General features: G+C 40.0%; 1 protein-coding gene across 23 annotated transcripts in view; it reads right to left on the bottom strand.

Moving 5' to 3' along the window:
* LTK (leukocyte receptor tyrosine kinase) overlaps nucleotides 1–18,846 on the bottom strand; it is a 150,481-nt gene that overhangs the window by 110,352 nt on the left and 21,283 nt on the right. For 7 of the 23 annotated variants that reach the window (XM_064424635.1, XM_064424642.1, XM_064424643.1 and 4 more), the window contains one exon: nucleotides 1,847–1,872. The exons of 5 other annotated variants lie outside the window; for them this stretch is intronic. In XM_064424635.1, the coding sequence (XP_064280705.1) occupies nucleotides 1,847–1,872 (26 nt within the window). Of the gene's footprint in view, nucleotides 1–1,846; nucleotides 1,873–15,623; nucleotides 15,837–17,476; nucleotides 17,645–18,846 lie in introns of those variants that run through there. 11 more of the 23 variants (XM_064424633.1, XM_064424634.1, XM_064424648.1 and 8 more) reach the window with 9 other exon arrangements.

Raw genomic sequence — 18,846 nt, 5'->3', positions numbered from 1 at the left:
GCCATCCAATTTGGAAATTGTGGCATTGTTTCCATTTTCTTAGTAAACATTTGTGACCAGGTCTAATTAATTTTTAACATTATGTCTGTATCATCTTTTTTTTTAAAGACACATCAAAAATGAAAGTTCCTATCACTCAAGTAAAATAAACAAAGAAATGTCTATATATAATATACAAAATCTAAGACTTCCCACAAGCTACCAACTTCCAGTGCCAACTACAGTTAAAGCAGTTATGAAAAACAATTCTCTGATACACAAGAGAGTGGTGAGCACAGTGCTGCTATTCCAATACCAGGAACCAGTCATAGTTCAAAATATATACAACAGAAGAGGGAGTTTCACTAAATTATTTTCCAGTAGCAGGTGTGTCTGTAGAAGAGGCTGAAACTCCAGACAGCTCAATAGCTTGCAGACATCAAATAAAACACACCACACAAATTGAACAAATACAATAACCAGTCCTGTAAAATCCCAAACCTCTTAAGGGTGTTCCAGCAATGGAAAACTGCCTGCAGAAAGTTACGCTTCAACTCTGATATTTCCCCTGTGCTCGGTAATATCGGTTTCTGAATTGGAAATGCTTGAGCCGCTACAAAGTGAAGTTTGACTCAGAGCAGTGGACACGCTCAGGCAACACAGTTTGACATTTGTCCCAAAGGCACATGGAAAATTGGTGTCCAGAACACAAATAAATTAGATCTTCCATCTTCTAAGCTGCTGCACAGTCTAACCTGTTGATATTTACCCTTGGATGCCCATAACCTAACAATCAATCACAGGATCCTCATCTGCTCATATAAAGAATGGATTTTCCAGACAGCTACTTTTTAAGCTTCTTGTCATGCTGACTATTACATCTTTTGGACACTTTAAGCACAGGGTAGTTCTGTGGACCTTTGGGGGAAAAAAGAAAAACTCTGATAAAAGTACTTGTTATATATAGCAGAGATTTGCCATGAGGAGTGCATATCTCAAATGCACTTCCAGGAAGCAAAATTCTCCACCCCTTCATTCAGTGAAGGAGAATTTTTCTATCTCTGATTTGTTTATAATTTTGAGACTAAAACAGCTCTGTGTGTTTCTGCTGCAGTACTGGCTAAAACTGGTGTGTTATCTTGTACACTGAGTATCACGCCTGGTTTGACAGTGGAGCCGCACACATAAAAAAAGACAAAAGCTATAATGAAAGACTCCCTAAGAAAATTCTCTTTCAAATAGGGATCTCCCTAAAAAATGTATATCTAAGCTGATGCTTTGCTCAATTAACTTGTTACCTAAAGGGCTATGCATGCTGTTACTTTAGCTCTTAATCATAAAAGATTGTCTCCTGTGGGTTTGAAATGTCAACCCTTTCTAGCAAATATCAAAATATTATTTCTTTTATATACTCATTTCAAAGATACTCTTTAGCAAGCTTTAAAATTAACCAGTTACTAAACACTGCAGTTAAAATTGCCTGCATAGAGGCACATTCTCATTGCCATGTGTATGACTTCACCCTTTAGAAGACATTTCTGTTATTTGTCCAAATCCCTAGAGGCATCTTCATGACAAATAGAAGTGAGCAGTGACATTTCTCAGTGGTTTTATTCCATTATAAGTAATGGAGCTTTCTTCAAACATGGGGTTTATTTAATACTGGCTATATCAATTGTTAAATCCTTCATGGAGATCTTTAACCCATTAAATAAGAGCCCAAACCACACATCAATTACTAAATATTTTTTTTCATTCAGGCACAACCCAGCTTCCTTTGTTTTCTTGGCAACTGAAAAATATTAGGAAACTGAAATGTGGAAAATGTAAAAACTGAAGCAAGCTTCAGCTCACACTACATACTTACCCTCTTTCTGTCCATATAGACACCCCCTGCAAAAAACAATTAAGCTAAAATCAGTCTTGAAATCACACAAAACATCACAGTTGAGCTTAGTGAATTAGAAGGAAATCAGAGCATCTAAAGACCTTCAAAAATCAAATTAAACAAAAATTAAAACGGATGTGACATCTATGAAACTTTGTAAGAGATCTTTCTTTACCATGTAATGTTTCTGATGATCACATTACAACGATGTTGATGCTAAAGTCAATGTTTGTATCTCTTACAGATTTTAGCTTTTAGCATATAGATAATTTTAAGAGGATTATTGTTTGATGCAATTGTCCAGTTGCATGCAATCAAAGTAATTATGGAAGGAATGCATTCCAAATATCCATCCAATGGTACCAGTTACAAAGTTAAGCATGACAACCAGTGGCAAGAACTTTTAAGCAGCAGTGCATTAGGCAAGGCAGAATATGCTCCTGGTTTAGGAGGTCCAAATTTCTCTCTCTCAGCCCAAACATGGCCTGAGTGCCACTAAAGGCAGATTCTTCTTTGCCTGTGAGCTGAAGAGGGAGTGCAGAGAACATGACCACTCTACTGACACGAGAGATCCAAGGCAGGAAGTAGACAGCTGGAAACACATCACTGCAATCAATGGACTATTTTCTATACAGATATAGAAACAGCTATTCTCTTGGTTCCTTTCCCTGAGATTAATGTATTCAGGAAATATAAAAGAGAATGGTCTCCACTCTCACTTCCACTACTTCTGTGTTTCCTGTGTTGTTGGAATCATATCTTGTAAAAAGCTATTCTTTTACTAGCCTTGAATCACACCAGCATCACAAGCATCACTTGCTGCTCATTCGCAAGAGCAAGAGGCTCAGTGAATGAAAAAGAACAGACAGGCTGTCAAGGTAAACCTTTAGTACCTAGTACAAGCTGTAACAAGAGCTGACAGAGAAACTGAAGCCAGCAGCTGAGGTGAAGAGCTCTGCCTTCCACATGCTGTGTAATTTCTCACTACCTTGGTTTGAGAAGTTAGCCCAAACTGGATGTTGATGAGTATGTAAATTAACAAAGATAATAGGGAGCTACACTTCCTGTTGCTTTCTTTTTTGCAGAATACCATCCTGTTTTGTCTTGTTTTACCTACCATGTAAGTGAAAACATCTGTGAGAAAGCTTGTTCATAATAAATGTTTTGGAAAAAAGTTATCAGGATCAATAGTGCCAGCCTTTGAATTTAATGAAAGACAGCTTTTCAGCCTAAACTGAGATGGATGGTCCTACACTACCTTATATGATTAAAGTGACTCTAATCTTGCCTGATCAGCTTTTGTTATCAGCATCAATGGAAGTTAGACCCTGTTTATTGCTGGACTTTTTGTGCAGCATTGTCCACATGGGAAGCCTATGGGAAGAAAAGATGCATGTCTTGAACACACCACCGCAGAAATATGGCTAGACAGGACCAAAAGCCTATGAATTGATGGACTCTGATAACCTGCATGGTACTTCTTTTGTCCAGAAGGTACAGAAATGCTCAGACATGCAGTTTGCCCATAATCCTGAAATTCTAGCCATCCACACAGCCACCTCAATGCCAGCAGTACCTGAGCCATAGCTGGCACAGTCCCACAGTCTAAATTAGTTTACACCAGCAGTGTTAGAGCTGAATTTATAATGCTGTTTGTACAGAAGCAGTTCAAGGTCTAGCTGTGTATCAAGAGACATAAGTGTAGAAATGCTTAAATACAGGTGCCAGCTCCTGCAGGGGCTGAACCAAATTACCTTTTTGCCACCTTCTGGACGATGATAGTGGTACAGCTAAAGACATTGCTAGCTTTTTTTTTTCTTCTTCCTTAATTTTATGGTGTTAAAACTGATCTGTCATTTTCCAGTGAGATCTGGAACCATGGCTGCACATTTTCCTGCACTCAAGAGTTGATATGCCAAGCATTTAGCCTTCAGGATAGATACTTTAGGAACCTGAGGAAGACTACAAGTATATATAAACCTCATTGTCAGCTAAAGGTTCCTGTCCTTGTTGGCATCAGAATCTTATCACAGAAGGAAACCAAGATTGATTGTGACTTCTCATCCTCATACTCTACAGAGAGGGGCCATAAAAAGAGAAGTCATCTTAAAATTCAGTAGCATATTTCAAGATCCTTATTTATCCTTAAAATTGCCATTAAAAGGTTCACTAATAAGTAACACACAGGTAAATGAGTTTGGGTTAATTCAACCATCTTCCCTGCTTTAGAGATGACATTTAGCAACTGGGACATTTTCAACACGCTATTGCTCCAAAGGACTCCACATCTCAAAATAATGTCCTGCATGAGCAGATAAGGACACACAAAGAAGGAGAGGTAAATCCTACAAAGCACTGCACGTTGCATTGGTCAGCAAGTTCCCGCAAGTCTTCAGCTACACCACTTGTTTCATTCTCTCTTGGCTATCCACAGAGAAGAGAAGCCATAAGGAGTACATTGAACAGTCAGCTTGACTTTCTCACTTTCTGTCTCACATTTCTGCTGCTTCGACTCTATTTATCATTCTTTCTTCCCGGTCTGTGTGTGCACATGTGTGAGTGCTAAAAGCCCTCCCTTCTGCGTTCTAAGAAACAGATCTTTTACATCCACATTTCAGGATGATTGGCCCATTCACTGCTAATCACAGTGTGAGACCACTCTCTTCTATTCCTAACCTCTTCTTTTTATCCTTCGAAGCTTTTACCTAAATCTGAAACTGATTTTATGGATTTAAAATTGATATTACTGATTTAAATAATCCCATTGACATAAATGAAACAACCTGAGCGCAGTTAACTCCTGAAAATTGGAGGACATTTCCTGATCATTTAACACTTACATTAACAAATTCTATGCCTTTCCTCTCTTTTGACAATGCACCAAATATAAGGAAAATACTAAGACAATTGAAAGTCCTCTGATATACCCTCTACGTTATAATCACCTTCAAGCTGTTGGAGAAGAATCTAGAAGCAATTAAGGTAAGTAACCCCATTTCAAAATTATCTCTAGGATTCAAGGTTTTCCACACCTTAGTTCACACTGGTGAACTGTCGAGGACAAGTTGAGGACGCAAAATAAGAATAACCTGATTTAAAGAAATGAACGTCTCTGAATTTCAGGTCAGAATCCTGAAGAGAATTTTGCTTTAGGATACAGTTTCTTTACAATTAGAATACAAGTTAACATTAAGTTAGAGTGGCCAAAATAACATTTGAAGGACCTACACCAGGTCCAACTTAGCCTAAAGCCGTGTTTCACTCAATACCAGTGCCAGTCCACAGCATCCTTGCAGTCCTGGTATGCTCTTTTAGCTTATTGGAATTAATGAGAGAATTTTGTTCCAAAATAATAGGAAGAAACATGAATTCCATTATTACAAAAATTAAACAAAAATACCTCAACAAAAAGCCACATGCTTTGTCTTTGAATAGATAACTTGTAGGCTATCCTATGCTAAACACACAGAAAAACCAGCTAATAGTAATAATAAAATAGCTGTTTAAGACTTCATGCATTCCTGCTCTAAAGGAAAGCAGGCTTTAGAAAATGCCTTCTTTTTTTACTTTAATGCCATGAAAATATTTTCCTGACATTCCTGACTACTCATTTAAGAGAAACAGAGATTTATTTGTGATGAGGAATATAAAACAGAAAAGGTGCATGCAAGGACAGAAGTTTTAATTCATTCCAAGCTGATCACAACAAGGTGTGTTAAGTAGTCTCCAAATCTTTAATACCAGGTCTTAATTAAACACTTCTGGCTGTAGCTGTGTACTCTGCAGGATGAATGCCTTGCATTTTTTTGTTGGTATAAATTGAACAGCATCATTGAGTTATGTTGCTGTATTTGGTGGATGTAATGATGGGTCAGACTGGATTGTGAGAACTCAAATTGCAGATGGCATCTCCATTAAAATGATTCATGTTATCACAGGATTAGGTCACAATAGCAGGGCTGCAAATGCCACAGTTCTTGTCAGAATCAACTCTTGCTACATCTTCTCTGAGTAGTGCCAGTGACACATTCAAGACTTGTTCTGTGATACTCCAAGTGTTTAAGGACTAGAAAATGACACATGGAATAAATGGACATCCCAGGGGACCATTAACAGGCTATCAGGCTTTCACTTTTCATTTTGAGTTGACACCTAGGATAGGTTAATGACAATCGAAAGCCCTCTCTATCTGGCCTTGGGGGAGCAGTGCTGATGAGTTACCCAAAGTACAAAAAGCCACAACACAAAAAAGACACTTTAAATGGGAACCACAGTAAAATCTAAATCCTAAATAAGGCAGTTCATGCTCCAGACTTTCAGCTATGAAAACCTGTGTCATGAGCTGTTTACTGCCAGTTGTAGGAGATTCTTAGGGAGTCTAGGGATTACAATTGTAGGAGTATCAGCCACTAAATGAGATGGTCTGGTCCTGTGATGGTGTCTGATTTGTCCCTTGCACATGTTGTCCTCAGTACTCTTCAACTTTGACTGGAACAAATTTATGCTTGACATGTGACAAAGCACAGGTCTCTCTCTAGGTTTATATAATGCACAGGGTAAATGTGGGGGGTCTTAGCTGCCATCTGCAGGATGCTACATTATGAATTAGTAAAGATAAGAAGATAGCAAAGAAGTGTCCAAGAACCACCTTTTGCTTTTCCACCAACAATATTAATATCTGAATCCTTCCCTTACCCAGCTGTACCATGAATGTGAACAACTTTTAAGGAACATAAATGAAAATTATAAAGAAGCACACAGGTACTGAGTTTTCCTAGGTCCATATGCCTTGGAAGCAGGATACTTCTTTTGCAACCGTTACCCCACTGGTTGTGCTGCCTTCCTTTATTGAATCTATGGTTTATTTTGTATAACTCTTCAAGTCAGATATACATTGCACCATGGATTTACACATCGTGTTTAAATGCAGACATATCTTCTGCTTGAATACAATTACAGACTGAAAATAAACACTCCAAGCAAGCACAACATAAATCCAAAGTAAAGTCATAAATACTAAACAAGAATTAAGACAAAAATTATTAGCAGAGGCGGAAGAGTAATTTTAACTTAAAATCAGTGGACAAGAGCAAATACATGAGCAGAAATTATATCTTTCAAGAGGAGGGGAATCTGTGAGGGGAGATAAAAGTGATGGGAGACAAAACTGATGGGAGACTGCACAAAGCAGACATAGGCATGGAAGAATACAAAGTGGGATGAGAGGTGAAGGAAAGGTCTACTCCAGAAGTTATATGAAAAAGGTAAAAATGAAGAAAAGCTCAGTAAAAGAAATTTGGAAGCCAAACAGCTTATAGTTGTAAGCTATACAAAGAGGCACATATATGCAGTGGAAAACCAACCCAGAAAAATCTACAGTTGCAAAGCAGCAACTCCTATTCACACTCTCTTATATGTGCCTCACAAAAAAAAAAAAAAAAATCAGGTAAAGAGAGCCCTCAAAAATCAGACACATAATCAAAAGGACACAACAACCATCCACATTAACTGAACAATCAATACATAACCTGGAAAAGAAAGAACCAGTAAAGTCATCTCTCAAGGATGAAGTTACTTGGTCTCTGTGACCTACAGCAGAAGCTGTTATTACATCTCCATAACACAAGCTGCTGGTGACAGGGTTAAGCATCAATAATTTAGATCGTTTTCCCACACAAAGAAATTTACAGTCATTACATGACAGCTTTCTTCTGCTACTGTCACTGATGAGGAACATGGGAATGTGCTCTTGCCCACATGCCAGCACTTCACCTGGCCTAAGGAAACTCATTTTTCTCTCATTCAAATACTCTGCAATTACATATACTTACATATGTATTTATGCATCCTATGTACAATTTTTTTATTAATTGCAGCCTCCAAAATATGTCTAAATGTTTAAGTCTACACATGGTTTCTCTCTGGAAATTGTTTGTTATTCTGTCCATGCTTTGAAACACTTGCAGAGCTCTCCTTCAAAGACAGGAAAGGTTCCTTGTTTCTTGTTCAAGTAGTTTTAACAACCTGATATTTGGTATCAGGCAACCTTTCAGGGTAAGCTGCCCACCCAGCAAGATCTACTGGGAAGGTATTAAGTCAATCATCAACAGGAGGTGGCAAGGTGTGAGTAAATGGTGCAAAAAAAGAAGGCACACCTTCAAGGGTATTTTCTTTGACTTTTGGTGCTCCTAAAGTCTAAGAGAATAAGAAACAAACTGGACTGAAGGAACTGCAAGAATTGGTGACAAGTAGATGTTGGTATAGTTGCAGTGAGGCTGAATGGGAGGACTATTTGTTTTTTATAGTAGATTAACAACTGCAGCATATTCTGTCGCTCTTCCTCAATTACTTTCCATTATCATTCCTCTGATTTTACCTTCACTGAAGTCACAAGGGAAAATGTTCCTCATAGACTAATCTATAAGAAAGAATAGCAGCACAAAAACATGGCAGATTACTGTGGCTTTTACCAGCCACTAGGATGGGCTCAACAAGCCTCTTCACAGAATAGATCAAGTTTGAATGAAGATGAGACTTACAAACAAAATACAGCAATACTAATTCAAGCAAACTTAAAAACACAGTACTGGTGACAGAGAGAGAGAATGTAACTTAAAGTCCAGGTCTTGATCCAAAAGAGCAAGCTGAACTTCTCTCTTTTTCTCATATTCTGAGAAAATACCTGAACAGTTCAGATACCAAACATTAAATAATTGGCTATCAGGCAATTCTTTGACCAATTAAGTTTACTTTTTACGGCTTTCACTGTAATTACCTGGAAATGAAAATACTTCATTCTAAATGAAACATTACACTGAAGTCAAATCAAAATATTTCTAGTTATAGTTTGTGGAAAGGGGGAGAACCAAAAATAAAAGTTATTTTAATCCAATTATTTGCTTAATGAGACCTAGGATTTGGAAAAGGTGTAAATCAATAGGCCAATTTCTATACACCCCTTCTACAAGTTTACACAGGTTTATTTTTAAAGCACTACATACAGCCCATTGCACTATAGAAATGATGAGCAGGCTACACTGCTACGGCCTCTTGTCGTTTTTATAACTCACAAGTTACACAGGCATCCTTGAGAAGAGGCCAACTAAGTGACCAAAACTATCACAAAGAAAAAAAGATGTTCAATCTCGTATTTCTTCTGCTACTGCTGTAACCAAACATTTTTAGGGCAGGGGTTACACTTCAGACAGCTTGCATATTCAGTCTCATTCAGTGCCCCACACATGTGGATTATTTATGGACTAGTTGACAGCTGGATGGGTAGTTAGTGCTACCCACCACATCTTCACTCTAAGTTGCTAAGAAGCAGATACCATTGCTAACTTCTACTTGCTACCCACTGGGGACATAATTCATAATTAGACTTCATTTCTGATAGGAGAAGCACTACACTTTTAAAAAACCTCTGGCAGACAATCACAAAACACCAGAAGCTGCTGGGAGAGACACTCTGTCATTGGTAAGTACAGTTGCCAAAAGCACTACCATAAGAGTAGAGATGTGATGGAAGCACCCTGCTGTGGCACAGTCAAGGACAAAATCTGCCTGCATACAGGTGTCTCCTCTCACCCCAGGCTCCACAAAAGGCAGTGAAATTTGAAATGGTGTGAAAGAGCCCATAGACCATCTTTAGCAATTCCAAGAAAAACAGCTCACCAAGCTGGTGGTTTTTTGGTCCTGGCAAAAATATAATGAGAGGGGGGGAAAAAAGGGAAGAAGCATTAAGGATCAAGAATGCATTGGTCTTTGGCATCAGCAGGATTTGGCTTCCACTCTGCTGCCACCTGGAATGAAGAGAAATTGCTTCCACTTCACCTCAGGATTTTCCATAAACAAGATAAAATTATATATGAAACAGGCTAGAAAAAACAAAGACAGCACTAATGGGGCTCTAAAAGGGTTTTGTTAAAGCAGAGAGCATGAGCTTAGTTGTTAATGGTGAGGCCACTGGAAACAAAATGTCAGCAGATTCACACCTGTCATTTGCTCTCCCACCCTATGTCTCCCCATCCCTATCCCGTGGAGGCACGGAGTCAGCAAAACTCACACAGGCACCGTGCTTAATTCACCCAGGCAGCTGGGACCATACACTCCCCAAGTCCTTCTCTCTCTATCCCATTTTCTCCACTAAGCAATGATCCCGCTGCTGAATGGTACACGTTTCCGCAGGAGAAAAGCTCTTCTCTACTTGCTCTCCCAGTGCGAAGGGGAGAGCCTGAACAGTGAGAGCTGTCAGTTCCTATCTTTCTTTGCCACTCAGCTTATTTCCTGATTCCTAAAATGAAGCTGCAGCTGCACTGGATGGATGTGCTTAAATGCAAGCCTCCGGAGATGGGAAAGTGCTGACTGCTGAATTGCCCTCTTTCACCTTATTCTCATGCCATTCTCTACTCTTTCAACTTTTCTCCCTGTCCCCACCCCCTTCTGTTCAAAGGCAAACCAGCAACCTGTCTCCTTTGAATTTTTTGTACAAGTTGTCCTTGGTAAATGCTCTCTTATATGATCCTCCAAAATTACACGTACCCTAGCTTCCTCAAGCTTAAGGGATCTGTAAGTCCAAGAATTAGGGCCTTGAATGTATGCAGTTATTTTTTTCTACCATTACCACCCCACACCAAAAAAACACATATGTGTTTCATGTATTTTATTCATGTTCTAATAATTTTATGTTAGCTAAAGAAAGCCTTTGTGCTCTAGCCATAGTCCTACAAGGCACCAGCCTTGAGGCCAGACCCAAGTATCCAAAGTACTAGAGAATTCCACTCTGGCATCAATCCCTGAAACTGATATGACTTAGATCATTGTCTGTGTTGTTGTAATCATGCAGCAAAGTGAAAATATTAGGCAACTATTTTTAAACAAAATCTGAGCATTTTTCAAAACTTGCTAGGAAATCTTTATAAAATTTGCTATAAAAAGTAGGCTGTTTTTTCAGAACATAAGAGAAAAGGAAGAAAGAGAAGTCTGGTCAAATCTATAATCTTTAAATTAAGCCATGTGAAAGCTAGGGGTTTTACGAATCCTCCTCTCCTGCCACTTTCCTACATGATTAAAATCATACATTTAAACAATCTGTTCTTCCTTCTTCCCTCCCCTCTGCCAGAAGATATAATTTAAAGATTTTGACTTCTGCCTGTCTAAACAAAATGTTGCACGGCAACAGCCACTACTGCTATCACTGGAGCAAAATAGATCTGAGCCCTCAAAAATCAAATTAGAATGTTTCCCTGTTTTCATTGTGTGGCTGAGAAATTCAGAGTCCACAGGTCAAACACAGCTTACAACTGCAGTTTGGATAGACACAGGATCAATCTGGTAAAAGTGAGCCCAGTGATTTCTTAGATTCTGATGAGATCAACTCAGGCTTTTGTGTATGTTATGCTTACATATCTGAAAGGTCTGTAGGTACTACAGTAAGAGGTAATCTACCATCCCTCTCAAATAATCAGTCCCCCCCTGTATTATCAAATACACACACCAAAATGCAGTTTACAGATCCACATCCTAGAAATCAGTTCAGACTCCAAAAAGCAAACACTGTTCTTGTTCCAGCACCAAGCTCTCCTAACCCAAAGAAACAGTGATTGTGCCCGCTACCAAATGTGGCAGCCAACAAAATGGTTAAAGCAGCCAAGGAGCACAGCCTGGACACCCCGTGTTCCCTCCCAGGCCTGAGCCAAAGGCCTCTCTGAAGCAGCCCCCTCCCCAGTCAGTCCCGTGCTGGGCCATCACAGAGTGGGTTGGTCACAATGTCCTGTCAAACCATGAAGTCATGTCCGACTGGACTTTTGCCTTGGAGCTGGGCGTGCCAATCTCTTCCTTAGAACATTGAGAAGGACATTAACTCTGTGAGTCATATTGGTAAATTTATGGCATCCTGAGCTCAAAAGAAAAAAGGTAATTCGTGCAAAAAAGAGGAAATAAGTGGGTGAGGGAAACAAAGATGACAGTTAAACTGAGCCTTGTGATCATGAAGCAGTGCAGGGACAGAAAGGTGCTCCTGGCATTACACATTGTGAACCATTCAGCTCCAGAAGGCACAACTCCCATGTCCTTCCATGAGGATTTGGATTGTGCAGACTTCCTCAGAAACATCCCAGAACCCTTCTCTGCTCCCATCCATAGTTAAAATCTCCCACCCTGCTTCCAACTAAATCAGCCCCCTGCCTCAGTCTTGCACAGGCTCCCACACAGCTTTGCACTCTTTTATGAGTTGAAGTTTAGCACCAACCTGTAATGTAAAGTGCACAGTAGAAGGGCAACATTTTCTACTTTTCTCGCCAATACAAATATTTTCAACTGTAGGATTATACCAGGATTTTAAACATAGGTAAAGACACCTTTTTACTCTCTGTATAAGTTTGAAAATCTGAAAAATGTTAATTTACACATTAAAAAATACATTGATGAAGAAATAAAAAGCCATACTCATTCAAATTTTCTTCAGCTTTGGTTCACTTTATAAGGAAATTGAAGATCCTGGCCTGGCAAAAATAACACAGGTAGAAGCGCTAAAGTATAAAAAAGCCTTTTACTTCAAAATTCTTGTATAAGACTTATATAAGAGGTACAGCAGTTGACATGTAACATGTCCTAAATAACCCTCTAGAAGGGAGACTACTGTACCCAGCTCTTAGATACATGAATTCAACACAGAAAAACAAAATGGAAGAGGCATGCCTACTAAAACTTGATTGTACTAACTGAATCCAAATTCATGGAAAGCCACTTTGAAGTCAGTGTAGCTGCCAGTGACACTGGAAAAATTACATGATTGTGCTTTCAAGAAAGAATTCTGAGAGTTTTTTTTCCTCTGACTCTTGTGCAAGCCAATACTTGCACAATAATCCCACAGTAGCAACACCAAATAAGTGTCTGACAAAAGCATTGTGTAGATTATGCAGACTACGCAACTACTTCTAAGAAAATTACTGGGAAAATATATTTGATTGCTACAAGTATGAATTGAACTTCTCAGAACTTCCAGTCACCTTATAAAGAGATTGATAGAAAATATTGATACAACCAACCCTCATAATTGTGACTAGACTTCTCAAAAAGCAATCACCTCATATTCATATACTCCACCATCAACACACAAGTACAGTTCACAGCCAGAGGTAAAGCCTAAGAATCTTAGAATATACATAAAAAACCTCAATGCATTAATATTTAGGAAGGGAAACTGCTCTCAATACTTGGAGAGCTCACATTTTCTTCTGTTAAGAAAATCTGAGTTTCAAAGTTAAGCTGATGGAAAATGGACACTGAATTCAAAGTTTGGGAGAAAAAAAAAAAGCAGTAGTGTTATCTAAAAAAACAAAAATAAATAAAAATCCAAAATGGGATCCTTGTACAATTGGACTCAACTTCAGATAAAGTAAAAATTCATAGAAACCACAATTGCAGGAACCTGAGACTGAAAAGAGTTTTGGGTGTAAACGGAGTTCTCATTGAAGAACCTTGCCAATATCAGCAGAGCTTAAAACACATTTAATATCCAGAAAAGACCTAAAATGGCTTCAGAAGTAAGAGAAGCTGGCATTCTACACAGAATAGATTTTGTGTTTTATGTGACAGTGACAGAAGAAAAAGGTGGATACTGTAAACAGAAGCACAGACCATTTGACTTAAAAGACCTCAGAGTCAGACCAAAGCAGGCCAACCTGGAACTTACGCCACACATTATCAGTAGGAAATTCTCTGAATCTCATTTCCGAGGCCTTTCTCTCAGAAAGTCATTAAGCTCTAATTAATGGCTCTGCGAGGTGGAGGGATCCGCTTTGGCATCCATTAGGATGGAGGCTCAAATGTCAGACCAGCAAAGGCATTAGGCAGACTCTGGCATTCTGCCCAGTGCAGGATTAGCATTGACGCATTCAGCATCCTTTGAAATCTTCAGCCCTGTAAGGAAACCTGCAGGTTTTCTCTCTGTCTGTGTGATGGATAGCATCCCTAAGTAATCTGTTGGTCCATTACCAGAAAACACGTCTGCACCCCAACTGAGCAGGAAGGAAAGATTAGTGTTGTCCAGTTGCAGAGTCCCTCTCCAAAACAAAGTTAAAACCAGCCAGAACCTGAACTCTGGAGATGTCACAGGACTCAAAGAGCAAGTTCTTTGCAGGAAGCACTGCTGCAGATTGGAAGCTGGCAAAGGAAGGAACAGAGGAGGAGAGGGTGCAGTAAATGGCTTAAAGAACTGAAGTACTGCACTGTCAGTAGGCACCAGCAAAGAGAAGTTAGGAAGCACCTGACTGCAAGCAAGGTGGGGAAACATGGAGGAACCACAACTCTCCTCATACTCCATCTGAAAGAAAACAGCCTATTTTAAAGGCACTGGCTATGAATCACCAACATGATGTTCATTTTCACTGAAACCTGACAGCCTGCCAGAAATCACTGTTAGGCAAGGTATTAAGCCAGACACCAGGATGCTGACAGTTGGATTTTCCACACCAATCATGCTCCCTCACTCCCTAGCAGCCTTGGCCTCCAGCTCCTGTGATCCATCCTTCTTCCTAATTTGTAGGATGTCATTACTAAGTCACTCACTTCTAATGAGAGAGCCCATTCAGAGTTGCACATTGGACTAACCCAAATAAAAGGTTCACTTCTGCTCTCTTGAATAGCAAGCAATGGTGATATGTGCATTTTCATTTACAACCAAGACACATCACTAAGAGTTGTTCAAAATAACTTTTGTAACCTCTGTCCATCCATGCTTTGCTCCTGGGTCTGTCCCATCCTCCTGCCGGTACAAGCCTAGGTCTACTGAATGAAGTAGTACATCCACATTGTGGAGACAGAGGAGGGAAAGGTGCTGAAACATCATGCTACTGATTCAGCTGGATTGTTATGAACTAAACACCACAGGAATTCTATCCCATCATCCCTGAAGAGTGATAAGACAAAAACTGGTCCTTGTGAAAGTTAAAATGCACAACTTTACATCTTTCTCCCTTTGGTGTCTCTCTCCTTTCAATGATCTCAAAATACTTCCCAAAGACAATTGCAAAGCAATGCTGAAAAACCACAGAAATATGTATTTACATGTAAGGCTTCCACATGGAATTGAGACATGGGGTGAGTGGCAGTTCTTTTCTCCATGTAAAGAACCCAAGTAGTATTTCTAATGCAAATTCTGGACAGAGTTGCATATAAACTCTTTTTTCAATGATGATCAAAGCAGGAGAAGAACTCCCACCTCCTGAGCCCAATCCCTTAGACCTAAAACAAATAAAAATTTTTTAAAAATTAGTTTTTAATTAGCATCAATTGAAACCTTTGAGATTTTGGGAGTTTTACTTGCTTTCAGGTTTCTGATTTAATTTCATTTCCTGATTGTAATGTGAAAGAAAAGTTTTTCTTTCTTTGAAAGAAAACTCTTTGTCCTTTTGTTTCCTTACTGGTAGAATAACCCTCACCTGAGCTTCAAAGGAAAAACACACCTTTATTCAATGGTGAGGAATCACTGATGGGAATATCTGTGGCAACAACCTCTTCCAAACTAGTTTCTTCCTGGGAGAAGCTGAGCACCCAACTTGTCTCTCCATCATACAGTATTTGATAAATTGAAGGACTTGCTGTCAGAAGGACAGAAAAACTTCACCATCACCAGAAAATATTAGAGTAACTGTATGGACATTTTGAAATTGAGCTTGCTTTGTGAAGCATAATAGAAGCAAAGATTAAAAAAAATGTTACCTAGCTGCATATTTTGAAAAACATTTGCTATTACCTTGAGCAGCCAATCCTCTTGTGATGTGACACTATGTACATATTGACATGCAGAGGAGGAAAGAAGATGACCAATCAACATCAGTGAGATGCAAAGCCAGAAAGAACACACTAAGTTGAACTGTATTTCAGTTGAACTGAAAGAATCCGCTTTAAAGGCAACAGTTAACAAGCGGAACAAGGACACAGCGGGGGGCATGGAAACAGTAGCTTTGTTGCACAGCTTTACAAAGCAGACACAGAGTTTGCATAGCATGTCAGAGACTGCACAGGCAGCAGCAGAACTCGTGTATCTGCACCAGTCCCAGCGTTCTGACAGCATATCACCTCAGCACTCAGTACTTCTTACATTTCCTACAGAAACTGGGTTTCAAACCTGAAGTAGCAAATGCAAGAGAAGTCAGAATAGGAATCTGTGCTCTCAAGTTCATTTTGTTACACAGGGACAGTATTACATCTAGCTTCAGTAGACATGAAAAGAATTAAAAAGAAACCCACCCACCAAACCTATTTTAGCTGATTCCCAGAGTTGTTAACAATGCATGTCTTTACTTAGAGTCTTGGAGAGAAGTCATATTTTCTTACTGCAGCAATGCAAGCAAGTGAATGCAATCAGCATTACCATTGGAAGCTGTGGCATAATATTTTCTGTACAGAGTGGACCGACAGTTCATGAGCTGAAATTTCCCACAGCCTTGAGGCTGTGTAATAAAGAATGACTTAGGCTGGACTGGCTGACTGGTGTGTTAATAGCAGTGAATTAGCAAATCCAAGAGTGGATTCAGTTTCCTGCAATGAGCACCTTCCACTGAAAGCTGTCACGAATGTGCCTTTAAGTGAGCAATCCTATATATTCTGCTACACGAGAAAAGTGAACTGCCTTTGAAGTAGCACAGGGCTTTGATTCACAAACCTTCACTGATCTAGAGATCACTTGTGAGGACAAAGACAGCAGTTCTTGGGTTCCTACCTGTTATTACCTTTCCCACAGGAGAGTCCACAAAATGTTTAATGTGTCCTTCTGTTCTCACTCGTGAGCAGATCAAGGGCAGCCCTATCAAGAAATACTTGGAAGTGCTGGTGGATGAGGGGCTGAGCAATTTATCTTGCAATGACCTGGTAACTTATACTTGCAGCCCAGAAAGCCAGCCATGTTGTGGGCTGCATCGAAGGCAGCAGGCCAGCAGGGTGAGGGAGGGGATTCCACCTCTCTACTCCTCCCTCATGAGATTCCATCTGCAGTGCTGCATTCAGATATGGGGTCCTCAGCACAGGAAGGACAGGGGCCTGTTGGAGTGGGTCCAAAGGAGAGTCACTAAGGTGTATAGAAGGATGGAACACCTCTCCTACAAGAAAAGGCTGAGAGAAAATTGGATTTCTCACCCTGGAGAGGACAAGGCTTCAAGCTATCCATATTGCAGCTTTCCAGGACCTGAAAGGAGTCTACAAGAAAGATGGCGAGAGACTTTTACAGGAGCATATAGTGACAGGATGAGGGGGAATGGCTTTAAACTGAAGGGTGTGTTTAGATTAGATATTAGAATAGAATTTTTTACTGTGAGGGTGGTGAGGCAGGAACAGGTTGCCCAGAGAAACTGTAGATGCCCCAGTACTGGAGGTGTTCAAGGCCAAGCTGGATGGGGCGCTGAGCAATCTGGTCTAATGAAAGGTGTCCCTGTCCAGGGTAGGGCAGTTGGAACTAGGTGATCTATACAAGGTCCCTTTCCATCCAGGCCATTCTACATTTCTATGATTCTAATCACTGCCGTTCACAGGTCAACCACTGAAATCACCAACTTCCCACAGGCAAACAGTACCAATGGTAACAGGAACAAAGAGATTTGGCAAACTTACCAGCAGGCAGTAGACCACAGCAGGGGTGGGGCAGACTCTGAAGTCAATGTCCTTCTCATAACTTTGAGCCCTTAAGCTGAGGTAAATCCCTCACTGATTTATCCTTGTCTTTATGTTGGATACTGTACATAGCATTTGTGAAATCAATAAAGAGATGCTTGTCACTGCCTGCAAAAACAATACAAAGAAGCTGTCTGTAATTTCAAAAAGTCAGGCTGGATTGATTAACAGTGCTAATGCTCATGTGAGATGCACGAGTGTGTCAAGGTGAAGGAAGCAAGTTTTTGAAAGTGGACAGCAGACTAAATAAATACAGTCCTTTTACCTTTTTAATACATTTTTCATTTCAATGTACATTGTACATGCCTTTTCCACATTTAACAGACATTTTGAGCAGCACAGCTAAAGGATGGTGAAGACTGTCTTAGAGGCCAGCCATTTGTTCAAGAAAATAAGGGACCCATGCCTTGTCCCACTTGCTACAGCTTAATTAAAGCTCATATAGAGAACTGGAGCAGGAAATATCACACAGAGGCAGACAAATCTGCAGGCAGCCAGAGAAAAGAATTGCTTGAACAAAGTCATGTAGGGAGGTTACCATGAGTTTCCCTTCTCACAATGCACAATAAAGAAAAGATTTTAAATTCAGTCATATCCTGCTTGAAAAGGTCTTTGAGAATCTATAATCTGCCTTGAAGGAAAAAGATGGGGGTGGGGAGAGGAAACTAGTGTGTGGTTGCATATGATAAGGAAAACAGCTTTTCAGTGCTCCTGTGACCCATGTTCTCTCTGCCTCACAGTCTGCCTTGTATTTCCAGCTCCACTGTTCTTTCAGGCTGTGGTGTCTACCAGTGTGCAAATGCTGGGAGACAACAGAATTCATGAAGTTTCTCCTTTGCCAAGCCTATGCACCTGTGTGTGTAGTCCACTAACTGATGTGCTCATTCCAGCCTTCATAAGGATCATATTGTTATCCAATATCTGAACTTCCCCAGGAATCTACAGTGGAGCTTCCCCAGTGGAAGCTGCAATGGTGGGCATAAGAAGGTGGCCATTCTGTCCTGCGAGACAATCACTCAATTGGGCATTGTTCAGAACTTCAAAATCTTAAGCAACTGGATCAACATACTAGTAAACCTTCAGTGGTTGTGCCTTGGTAAGAAGGAACCAGACAATCACAGAAGTCATGAGACTGTCCAGGAAATCAGCCAGGTGCCACACCAGAGACAGGCCGGGAGACCAGTGTGGGAATGCACAACACACAGGTCAGCAGGCAACTCAATTTTCTTTCTGAACCAACAAGCAAAGATAGCATTCAACCAGCTCCATGAAACAGCTTTTTAGAAACAAAAGCCATTTTCAAAAATGTT

The sequence above is a fragment of the Passer domesticus genome, chromosome 6 (genome assembly GCF_036417665.1).
Source record: "Passer domesticus isolate bPasDom1 chromosome 6, bPasDom1.hap1, whole genome shotgun sequence".
In the NCBI taxonomy this organism is placed as follows: Eukaryota; Metazoa; Chordata; class Aves; order Passeriformes; family Passeridae; genus Passer; species Passer domesticus.
Note: the sequence above shows the minus strand (reverse complement) of the source record. Positions and strands in the feature narration are given on the sequence as shown.